At 49.4% G+C, this 12,508-nt stretch overlaps 1 protein-coding gene across 1 annotated transcript; it reads right to left on the bottom strand.

Moving 5' to 3' along the window:
- Positions 1 to 188: 188 nt before the first annotated feature.
- CSUI_008019 (pep3 vps18 deep orange family) lies at positions 189 to 12,499 on the bottom strand (the record flags this gene model as incomplete). The annotated part of the gene is made up of 13 exons (XM_068068159.1): positions 11,054 to 12,499; positions 9,759 to 9,956; positions 8,758 to 8,888; positions 8,158 to 8,402; positions 7,827 to 7,922; positions 6,860 to 7,259; positions 5,969 to 6,128; positions 5,044 to 5,446; positions 3,669 to 4,086; positions 3,193 to 3,322; positions 1,745 to 2,329; positions 835 to 1,004; positions 189 to 293 (listed from the first exon to the last, which is right to left on the bottom strand). Coding segments are annotated over exons 1-13 (3,306 nt in total), but the record flags the coding sequence as incomplete, so codon positions are not given.
- Positions 12,500 to 12,508: the final 9 nt, after the last annotated feature.

Below are 12,508 nucleotides of genomic sequence, written 5' to 3'. Positions count from 1 at the left end.
TCTACTATCTACGAATGAACCAGTCGAGACCTCGCTGCTTTTCATGGACCACAGACAGCATCTCGCTGGCACTCTACTTGCTCGACATCAGGAACTAAAAGGAAAGGCAGGCACTTGGCCTTTCTTCCCCCCCCCCCCACGACCTCTCGCTCCAGCGTGGGACTGAGGTAAACAAAACCGGGGTATACCTGGTGAATTCCAAGAAGACCATAGAGTAGAACAACAGCTCTGTCTCTCCCTTTTTCCAAGCAAAACCGCAACGCAAACTGAGGGTCAAACGGAAGCTGCCCCGCCTATAGAGATCAAGTCAACACAGCAACGATGTCTACGTGCAAGAAAAAGATTACTTCTTCTGTTGAAAAGACAGCTGCGATTTCATCAGCGGTACGTAAGGTCAGCGGAGCACACCATCGTTGAGATGAAGAAGAGCCCCCGGCCTTCGTTTCTCAGTCCAGGTGTATGCTTCCAGACCCATGTACAGACGTGCGCAAGAGTACTGGACGTCACATTTATTGTTGGATGCTTCACACATGTGTAGGAGATACAAGGACAACCGGTGACAGGCCGTTCCGCTCTGCCTGAGCTACTTAAACCTACCTCCCAGTACCAATGCTTTTGTCTCCGACATTCCGAGTCTACACCCTCCCCCAGCACGAACAGGTGTACAGACGGACGTCCCCTCGCTGTACTGACAGACTCACAGGCAGTTCAGCCATCTGTCGCACACGAGCTCTGGTTTCTACGTCTACAGACCCCATGTGAATAAGCATAGGATGAGACGTATAATCGGCGCCCAGGCGAACGCAGGGCTACACGAGGTTAGTTGCGGTTTACCTTCTGAGAAGCCAAGAGTCTACATAGCTCGTCCTCATTCTCGGCCTCGGCTTTGAAGACGATAAGAGCATTCCACAATCCCGGGGCTCCCTTCCACCGGCCACCTTGTCCTTCTTTCTCTGAGTTTGCCGGTCGTCCCCCCCAATGACGCGACGTCCCACGAGAGAAGGCTGTGTGGTACAAGGGACGAAGAAAGAGAAAAACAACTACGCTTCGTGGTGCTCAATTGTTACAGATAAAGTAGATAAACGGCAGCGACACGATGATGCGACTAGCAGGGATAGTATCACATACTTGAAGGAGGAGAAGATCTACTGGCATGCTCGTAAAAGTCGACCCGGGGTGCTAGATCATAAACACCAAAGCGAGCTTGTCGAAAGAAGAAATCGAGAGCTCGAAAAGCTTGAAACGGCGCTCCGTCCAAGAGGGAAGATGCGAAGGAGAGATCTGTCTGTACACTGGGGGGCACACCTCAGGGTGTCCTCACTGAGAGAGCGAAGCTCGACAACACTCGAGGAACTCACTCTGCCCTTGTATCAATTTTTAGCTACAGGGAAGTCGTGCGACGTGTAGAGGAGAAAAGGAGTTCCTGATATTGTCCGTCTATACATCATACGAATCCGTGAGAGATTTCCCCCCCCCCTTCCCCCCACACGCCTCGTGTTGCTCAAGGATATAACGAGAGGATTACGTGTCAAGAGGAAAACCCATCTGAGTGAATTTCTTCATGGGTGAAACGGAAACCAACGTATACCTATGATCACATATAGATATATATATATATATATACATACAGAGAGAGAGTAGTCCGGAAGAAAGCAAGAGAGACGAAAGTATCGTTCCACAGATGCCATGTAAGAAGATATGCAGACAGGTACGCGGGAACAGCACGGCTACACAAGCCACTTACCCCCACCTCCCGCTGTTGTCCAGCCTCCTACTCCTCCTCCGCCTTTCATTGCAGTAACTTGTCTTGCAAAATATTCAACTAACTCCATACCACATTCTCGTCTAACCATCGATGATCTCTCCTCTTCCTCGTTTTGTTTCCTCGATGCATCGCTTTCGTCCTCTCGTCTCTCCCTCTCTGCCTGCTCGGGATGTGCAGACTCTCGATTTCTCCCTTCAGGATGCTGGTGTTGTGCATCTTGTCTCCCTGCGTTCGTGACTACTTCCTGTCCCCCATCCAAGGAACGACGTTCCTCAGGGTCTTTCTTTTCGTCTCTTGTTCTACCTCTCTCCTCATATGAGGTCAGGCTCCCCTGACGGTTACTTGATGAGGTTGTGTCGCTGGAATCTTCTCGAGATCTCGAAAGACCGAGGTTCCCACGACAATGAAGAAGTGCAGGCAGGATCCGCGAAGCATCAATATGCGCAAACGATTGAGACTCTAGCATCGCCGCAAAAGCGACGGGTTCATGGCGAAAGAGCTGGGGGGCTAGACGATATAGCAAGGTGTCCCGAAGAGGAATATCTGTCATTGAAGACAACTTCTCTAGAGAAACAACACAATCCCGCGAACAAAACAAACCTACATAACCTGGACAGTCTTGGGCTATACATCTCTCAATGCCTACGCGGAACTGCGTACAACTCAACAGTTACCTGATGGACTTCTTACAAACCTGAACTCGGGCACACATACAAAATTCCCACCCCTTCGCCGCGTCTAACACTTCGTCCATGTGCCGACGAGTTAGCGAATTTTCAAGAAGACCCAGCTAGAGTTCGACGTCTAAGAGAGAGAACACGGAGAAGTATGAGGATCTCTTGTTCTGTCCCCTTCACCAAGGAGTATTGGGAGAGGACGTGGACTGAAGACCCTGGAGAACTTCCTTGGAACTGAAGGTCCAACAGATCACTGAGACTGTGCGCACACGACGTTGCGCGGCACATACATGTAGAAGAAGACGCAAAAGAGAAGCAACAACGGTGATGAAAGTTCTCAGAGCTGCTCTACAGTACTGGAGGCCACGAGTCTGAAGAAGGGAGACCAGCTGCAATGTAGTAGCTAAGTAGAGATCGTCGGGCCAATACACACGAAAAGCGTTGCAGATACACGAGCCCTTCCACAGACACTACGAAAGGAGATTGGCTGGAAATCCCGTTCAGCTTCTGTCTCTCTGAGAGTGACAAAGCACGCCGACTGATTCCCCAAATGTAGATCTACCCTTCCCTCTCAATCAGTGCAGCGCCGCCGTGCTAGAAAATACACACGTGCTCGGCATGATGAATCCGCAAAAGTACAGTACGAGACAATTCCTCTTGACCGTCTGTCAAGGAAGAACCCCAATGGAAAAGGAAAAGAAAGAGAAGGACCCTGTTTACTTGAGGCAGGAACAAGGAAAAAAAACTTACGAATAACAGCGAAGTAGTTGCGGCGACTCATATGATGCACCACAACACTCTCGTAATCTCCACACAGTTCAGCGAAGTGATGGAGCTCTTCAAAACGACCGTGTGACTGGAGAAGACTGTAAATTGTTGGCTGAACACAGGGAAATACAGTGGGTGCCTCTCATGTATTCAGAAGAAGACAGGAATACAAAACACCTCTCGCTTTTCGTGGGCGTCCTTCTTAAGTAGCCTCCCACAAAAAGTCGCAAGAGAATCCATCACGTGCGCAGACTGGCATAACTGCTTATCCATATCGCTTGCCTGGCTGTACTCTTCTCTTTCTGTCTTTCGTTATGCGCATTTAAAAGGACGAAAACTTCTTCCTTGGGCTACAGCCGGGAATCTAAAAGGACACGAGGAGAACAAAAGAAATGTTTTGACCTGTCGGGTAGGTAGAAGTTCTTTTCTGCATGATGTTTTCTTATCGATCTTCTTACTTGGACTTCATTCACGTTGCGGAAATCTGCAAGTAGCTTGCGAAGCTGAGCTTGAGCGTTAGCCTTCCTCTTCTCTAACCATGTAAGCCCTTCAGCTCTTTCTGATCCGTGGTATTCTCCCCTTACTCTGCTCTCGCTCTCTGTTGTCGATGAATGCGTACCCCGTATACCTCCACCACTATCATTTGGCACCCCGGCTTGCTCTAGACTATTGCTTGGCACTCCTGTTCCCGGTTTGTACGGATCTCCACGTGCTCCGGCGTTATTCTCGTACTTCCCCCGAGAGTATTGAAGCATTTCTGCATCGATCTGTGCCAACTCGTGAAGACAAAACTCCACAATCCAAAGGAAAAGCATCACTTGCTGTGGAGATGGAGCCGAGGATGAGGAGATCTCCCCAAGATTCCGTTGATCATCTCTGCGAGAAAGAACAAACTCAGAGCAATCGCCCGACCTTGTGTGTGTACTTGCAATCAGTTCTATTCAAAAGATGCATACAGATGTCTCCTCTGCTTTAATCATGCCCACACACACGCTCATGTGTTTTGATGTGTGAGTGTGCATGCATTAAGCTTGATGCACAGAACAGCTAGTAGCTCAAGAGAAAGTAACAGCCAAATCTCTGAGCATCCGAATGGATAGCCTCGGTGCTGTTGAATGGCTCTTTCCGCTCGGTGCCAACGGTAGGAAAAGACACAGCAGCACTCTAATCACGAAAGGGAGTCCACAGCTTCCTGCCGACAGGGCCGAAAGAAAGAATTCGGACTTCCTTGGCACGCCGTCCCAATCGTACACGATTTCAAGGCCCTCATGGGTGATCAGTTCTGAAGAAACGAGTGCCCTAGTAGGGCCGAAGGCCGGAACTCCCATCTACACGAGAAGACGGACAGAGAAAAGAAACACGAAGGTCGGTTCTCAAGGAAAACAACTCTTCTAGAGCAATATCGCCTGCGGGGGACATACACAAAGGTACGTCGTCCCAACTCAGAGGGGGTGGGGGTGAAGTGGGGTCCCTGTACGACGGTGTTAGCATGGACACACAGATACGGACACGTCTCTCCTCTGTCTTTGAGACACTCGCCGACCCCTCTCCAGGCAATCATGTGTGACCTCGATGACTATTCACATAGAACAAATCTGCCCACGTATGTGAAAGCCGACACACATGATATAATGTGATTCTTATCGCATACTGTCCCCTCAGTTTTTGGTCTCTAGTCTTGAATTCAGAGCTGTACCACGCAATGAATGTACTAAAAGGAAGTCGTCCCTCTCTTCTGTACGTTTAGCATACAGACGGCCTTGTGCACGCTAAGAGTTCTTCGATGCCACCTGAGCTAGGAGTGCTGTCCCAAGTTTGGTGGTTCTATCTTACGGGTCGCTATCAACACCCATCGAGGAAGCAGCTCCTCCCGCTCCAAATGGAAGTGCACCACCCGATCCAAAGGAGTTAGCGAGTTGGTTATATTTGCATAGGAAGAATGTCTTGAGAGCATATTCCTGTCTCTGAGAAAGAAAAAACAAACAGATCTCTTCAAATGCGACTGATTCGGCCTGGGCAAGAAGTTCCGCCGCTTCAACAAACCTTCCTCGCCTCAACAACCAGTCCGCCTGGGTGACTATGACCTTCTCCCGCTGTGCTGCAGTAGAACAGTGAGCTTGAGCGAGGGCAAACTTCTCTGTGACAGGAAACAGAACAAACAGCACGAGAAAACTTGACAAAGGGGGATTCTCATGAAGCCTTGAAGAAGTCGCTGTGCATACGTGGAAAAGATCACCTGAAGCCAAAGAGAGAGGGGAGGCCGTCATATCACAACTGAGTCACGTCAGAGAAGGCGACGAAGCATTCCGGCGGGCCATGTCACTCGACCAAGACCAAGGTTTATTCGCAGCAAAAATTCTCTACAAGACGGAGGGAGAATGCAGGAAAAAGCGCAGAGAGAATCTCTGAGAAGAGGATCAGCAAGAAGGAGACAAAACACTCGTAGCGCAAAGACGCACGTAGATACGTGTTTTGCATGATTTGTACTTCCTCACAGTCTTTGACATGTCGGCCTTGAGGAATCTCTCAAGACCCCCCGAAGCAACTTGATGAGAACATACAGGTGTACGCCGTTATACGCACGGCGGGAAGCTCCGAAAAGCCCCAAAGAAGACACACATCTCTCACATGTGTGTGGCGAGAAAGGAACGTGAAGAAACTCTACATATCATAGTGACGTATACGATCTACGTTCACTTATACACTGTAGAGATTCAGTATCAGACTGTAACAACGACTATCCTTTCCGCCTGTTCACCTTGGTCCAAGTAAAGCCTCCAAGCTTGGGCTGACTCCTTCGATACAACAACTTGACAAACAAATGCATCCGTATAAAGCCAAACGCTCCGGTCGAAAGGGTCTTGCAGAAGTCTCCTGACAGTTCCGTACTTGAGGGTGGATAGAGGGACTTCCAAGACCTGAGAGAAAAGACCAAAGAAAGCCGTTGGAGCCGAACAAAGGACAAAACAAAAAGCAAAGCTGCTGGGCAGAAAGAAAGAAACGGAAGAGACACCAAGGAGGAAAGAAAACGGGAGAAGAAGGCGAGGAGGGGGGAAAGAAGAGAGATGGGGACAGATGAAAGCACATGAGGGCTGGCCCTGTAGGGTGCCCAGAAGAGAGCGTAAGAGAGGGATACAAACGTAAGGAGGAAAAGAGGGAGAGGAGAAAACCATAAGATAACCACCAAGGGTACAACTACTACGTCATTATAGGGGTTTCAAGGCGTCTTCCGCATTTCGACATGATACAGTTGAGTAGAACCCTTTTTTGAAGAATAAGAGAACTACTTCCAGAAAGACACTGGAGGAGACGCCGCCCGGTTCGACTGATCACCAGTCTTTTGCGGACCACGACGAGGGCGGTCAGACAAGTAAGCAAAAGAGAAACAGGAGAGTTGCACGCACTGTCGTCCACGCTTCTCTTCTTTCCTTCTGTCCCCGAAATCCGTTACAATCTCCCTCTGCAAATAAAGCCAGTCGCAATCGCATTCCCCTTGTCCCTGTGCCCTCCGAAAACAGTTAGAAAAGAGAGACCTTGGAGCAGTGAGAGATACGGCTATATCGTGCAAAGAGAACACCATGTGTGTTCTAGGGAACATCATTGCGTTTATTGTCCTTGTGCGTGAAGTCTCGGAAGAAGATACTCATACCTTTTCTTCTGTAATCCTTGAAAGAGCCGTGAGCTTTCCATCAAAGAGAAGCAAGATATGAAAGTCGGTGACGACAACTGACAATGGAGGAGGACCACCGGGGCTCGCAGGGAGAACAAGGCCATCATCCTCATCTCCTTCTTCTGTCCCTTTAGAACCGTAGAGACCTCCCGTTCTTTGTTGAAACCCTAATAAACTCTCTTCCTCACCGGGCGTCGCAGGAGCACCTGCCGGGCGGGAAGTAGAGGAAGAAGGGAAGGGTATGACATTTGGTGGTTCAGGGGAGAAGAAAGATCGAGCAGGTGGGACCCCCGAAGTCGCTGTCTCTGATGACGGTGCAGTGGGAGACGTGTTATGGACAGGGCCTGAGAGATGCAGGGTTGTGTAAACCACGCCAATCCTATACGACATGAAAAAGGAAGATTGGAACAACAGAATGATCATAATACAAGAGAGAAACGGAGGGGACAAAGTGTCCGAGTCAACCCCAGAAATCTCACCGGTGTCTCTATATATCGCATCTCCTTTTCTTTAGAATGCCGTTTTATCGAACCAACGCAGATTCATTTTGATGTGAGGGAGAAGGAAAGTTCAGCACTTCTGTCTTTAGTGACAAGAGTACAAGTTTACACAAAAAAGCAGGGGGAAGAAGTATGCTCGCAGTAATACAAGACACCTGACAACCGGGGAGGCAAAAGAGAACCGGCCCGACTCCGACAAGGAATGAACAGAGTAAAGTGACAAATCTTTGCAACTCCCTTCCACTGCTTTCAACTGAATGAAAAGTCGGACTGCGTCAATGGCACAGACAAAGGAGGGTTACGACTCCACACGAACGCCACCAGCAGTGCCGCGACACGATGCGATACTTCTTCACAGGGAGACGGCAATATACAATACAGGACTGACACCCCCCCCTCCTCTCTCCGCTCTGATAAACCAGGAAGTGAGTCCATCACATTCTTACCGACCGGCTTTCCTCCTTACAGAGACACGGCTCTCTCCTTCAAGACCAATCAAGAAAAGACCCTCCACGAAGCCCACTCGCTCCTCGTCACCATCTCTAATCATCGACACAAGTCGGCCACCCAGAGAATCTCTTAGAACATCAAGAGTATCCATATACATGACCCGTCTAATCCGACACTAAATACAGCTAGGACTCAGGAGTTGTCTCGATAAAATCTGTAGAAAGACTGAGTAACGAGAAAACTAAAACACCCAGGTGATACTACTGCCCTTCGTCCAGGGAAGAACCACATTTGACTAAACAAACGACTACCACTACAACAACTTACCCTGTAGTCCAGAAAACTAAGAGGGAGTTTCCTCCGGCCATTCCTCCTGACTTTTTCTTTACAAGCTGAAGGACTGCTCCCCCACCCTGTGGAGGAGATTCCCTTGGAACTTCAAAGGCAAAACAGTGCTTCCAATCTGATGGGTTGTTGAATGTCTGAAAAGTCGCAGCTAGATGTGGAGTCCCTGCAAAGAGGTACAACTGCTTTGGAGTTGCGACGAGAAGAAGCTGGCCTTGCCCGCCTCCCTGAAGAAACAGCAAACAATTCAAGTCTGGACTTGCGTGCGCGTATCTTGAACTCCGGATGCATCATGAAAGAGCCCAGGTTGTTAATCATGGACAATGGGGCCAGATGACTGAGCTAGATGGCACGTCGCCGTTAGAACAATACATGCGAGTTTACAATACTGTCCGTACACAGAATACGCTTGAACAGCATTTAAGTTAACAGTCGAGGAGACGCTGCATGCAGTCGTGCAGGAGATAGACAGGACCCGACACCTTCGTGACTGTACATACAGCTCGTGGATCACGAAACGGATTGAGAGAGTTGAATGGGACCGAACTGAGGCGATGATGCTAAAAGAAAAGAAACGCTTACTGGAAGAGGGCAGTTCTCCAACCGGACATCAAGAATAGGTGTTTTTTTTCCGGGAAACTCGAAGAGAGGCCGAACGTGTCGATCTTTCTCGCCATCGATTAAGCATTCAACTAAGGCGCCGTGTCGCGTCCCTGTAAGTGATACAAGGCAGGAACAGTCATCCACACCGCTATCTGGAGAATGAACGCATGCTCGTTTGTATTTCTTCAGTGTCAAGACGCGACTCCTGTAAAAACAAGACTGCCCAGGAAACCATACATTTCCAACAGCAGCTATTCAGAACGTGAACGAGGAGACACGCGTTACTCGGAAACTTCACCCGACGCTACTCCTAGCCACGGTCTCAACGCCCCCGTGGGAAGTGACACGAAGGCAACCCACTGCTGACGGACGTACAGCGCATCGACAAAATCGGCTGCCTGCGCAGGCGGAGAGAGACATCGTTACAATCGTAGAATTGAAAGGAGTATGAAGGCTTGATCCACAGACTAATAGTAATACCTCCCATATTGCCCCGACGAACCCTAGCTGCGACAACGGAAGCCATTCACGAACTTGAATGTGTGAAGCCCCTGCACATCAGTTCCTGACGCGCAAAAGAATCGGGCGTTATTACGCAGTGAGAGAGCATCACTGTTTCTCACTGGCAGACACCGCAGACACCACAAGACCTATAGAGATATACATACACACTATGGCAAGACGGTCAGCCTAGCAACACTTGTTCTCCCTTCCTTCCCAATCGAAGTGCACGATCGATTTGCCTTGTTTCCTTTCTGAAGAACCAGCGGCCTCACGAACACCAACACACCGTTAGGGTGAACTTATCTGAAAAAGACAACTTCTATTTGCATACGCAAGGCAGCGGCAGATCAAAACTCATACACGTGTCTTGAAGCTTCTGTGTCACTACGGAAGCAACACCTTAAGTCAAAATGCGTTCCAGTCTACTTCATACAAAGGAAGACCCTTAGTAGTCGTACACCCCGTCTCTTACTTACCAATAATGATATCTCTCGTAGAAGCTTCTGTCGCAAGTTTATTCCAAGCAACACTCTCAATGAACCGGTCTTTTAGACGACTCATAAATTTTGCCTGATCACTTCCGAAATGGACGTAGTAGTTATCTCCATTTGCCATCGCCACAAGACAGTGAAGGCCTTTGTCGTTCAGGAATATTCGACGAATTTCTCGCTTCTCTGTTCCCCAGGGCGACACACACACACACATCAGGAAAATCGAGACTCCTAATGTAACTACACTCCCCTGGTAGAGAAAAACCACCAACAGAGTCAACCTGAGGAAAGCGACCCATATGTTCTGCGGAACTAAAGTCACCAGGACGGAGTTGAAAGGAGTATACGAAGAAAACGACTCCTAGCTCTTTGTACTCGGAGTTCATTAGCTCACATGGACATATTTGTAGAAAGAACGACAGACCACACACCTACCGACACGGTGCAACACAGAGCACATGCATGCATGTAAAGACGTATGCACATTCACAACCGTGCGACACCCATCCCTATCACATGTATTGATAGACAAACAAATATATCCAACAAGCAACTGCCTTGGTCACCCTCTGGCAAAAGAAGACGCGTGGTTGCCCGCTTCAAAAATGGTGTTTTCTTTGTCTTCTTCAGAGACGAAGAAACCACCATTTTTGATTTTCGAAAAACTACAGACCCACGCACCGAATCGCAAGCGGGCCCACGGAGTTGAGATCACGAAGTGAGACGCACGCGCAGATCGCAAAGGAGCCCACGCACGGCAAATGCGGCAGACACCTCTCCCAAATACCCCGATGAACCCTCACACCCCGCATACTCAGACAGGACAGATATAACACCTGTTCTGTTCGGGTGTGAGAAGGGTATTCATCGGCGCAGTCTTCTCAAACTCGTCTTCACGAGTATTTAGTTAGGGTTGCATATATATGTATACACGTATGACCAGCGCGCAATGACGAAAACCAACGTCACTTTTGCATGGGTACTATGGTGAGGAAGAGCAGCGCTGCCTTTGTTCCGCGCGCCTGCTGCCCTTTCGCGCTCCATACCACGACAAAAGTAACCTTAGTCGCAAGCACAACTCAGTCTGCTGGTCTCTTCATGTCATGCCCGTATACGCGCTTGACTCAGCCGGCGACCAATTCTGAACCTATGAGTGAAGAGACTCCGAGTACAGTTGCAAACCTTATGAGGGAGGTACACTCAGGTAGAGGGATACACGCGTAAACAAAAACAAAGGGGACCCGTCAATACGCAGCAGCGGGAATGATCCTGTGGTTCACCAGTGGGCCGTGGGCTTTGAAAGTCAATAAGCGCTCCTTCGTTCTCGTCGGGATACCACCGAATAAGGTCGCCATTGAGACAAGCAACGTATAAGCACCGACTTGCCGCCGCAACGGACACGATGCCCCCACGAGATTTAAGAGAAGCCTCATTATTGATTCTCAAGACACGGGGAACGAAGGAGGGCCCGGCCTCGTCTATATCCAATGTATCCGCCAAGGCTGTTGATGACAAAGAAGAGAAAGCTCCACAAGGAGTGGCCATCTTCACTCAAATATGGCCGGATTCCGTAATATCTAGGACCTGCGATACATCGTCTGGTATCACGGGAAAGTAACGCGAAAGTAAAGAAGATTGCTGAGAGTAGGATGGCGTGAACCCTGTTGCCATGAATGAAGAAAACGAGGTACGGGTGACGGACGGAAAAGTGAGTAAGCAAGAGAAAAGGAGGTTCTAACTGGGTGCTGTATGCCAAACGGGGGACCTGGCAACCTCGTCAGCAAGCCAGCACCGCGCCCTCCGGGGATAGAAGAGAAGAGTGAGGAGCGCCCAATAAAAAGCATGCAGAAAAAAGTAGTGACTCTCAAACACAGGAAAAAACGGAGAGGGCCGGCGGCTTCGGAGTTTCACGTATCAGGACAACCGCTTGATACACATTCTTGGGGCACCCGGACCGGCGGCAGCACAGATACGCAAAGGCATACATGCCGGCTTTATTGGCGGACTGCAGAAGGAGTCTGACAGGCCGTGCCCGACCCCGTGAATGGGTACACTTAGGTCCTCACAAAGAAGATGTTGCCTGTTGAGCGAAACGGTCTCTACAGTTAACCGCGTGAACAAGAGCAAAAGGAAAACCATGTAGGCGGTCAAGACCAGGGATAAGTACCCAACGTCTCCGTGCCTCTGTGACAGTTCTAACGCAGAAACTCATGAGTGGTTCTGAAGCAAGCTCCGAGGTGTCATGCGGTCGTCTAGGCGGCCGCCATACCGGAAGTCTTTCCACGAAACAAGGAGATGCAGAGTACCACGTTGACATCCTCATGACGATAGCACACAAACTCGCCGCAAACGGAGTCGAGACCAAGTTACCAGGACACTAGGAGCTGAAGTGAGACTGAAACAGGCGAGTAGAGTCTCAAAAAAAGAGTCACCATACTAGCTGGACAGGGTTGGCGGGAGCTTGACGGCCGGCTTCGGAATTAAGGACCCGTTGACAGGTCATGAAAAGCATGCTGATCTGGAGAGTTGTCTCCGCTTCGAAGTCTACAGGCAGAACAACGCCGGAAGTGTAGAAAGACCAAACCCTGTCTTCAAAGACAGTAGTTCAACTCTCTTTCTCCAGAAAGACCGAAATGAGTGTGCATGTGCACTGCGCATTCGCGGTCCGGACAGTAGTATCCGTACATAAGCCACAGTACAAGCAGAAGCGTGTGCTGTTGGGGTACGATTCCAAT

This window comes from Cystoisospora suis, assembly GCF_002600585.1.
Source record: "Cystoisospora suis strain Wien I chromosome Unknown contig_4375, whole genome shotgun sequence".
Lineage (NCBI taxonomy): Eukaryota > Apicomplexa > Conoidasida > Eucoccidiorida > Sarcocystidae > Cystoisospora > Cystoisospora suis.
The sequence above is the reverse complement of the archived record's forward strand: the minus strand, read 5'-3'. Positions and strand labels throughout refer to the sequence as shown.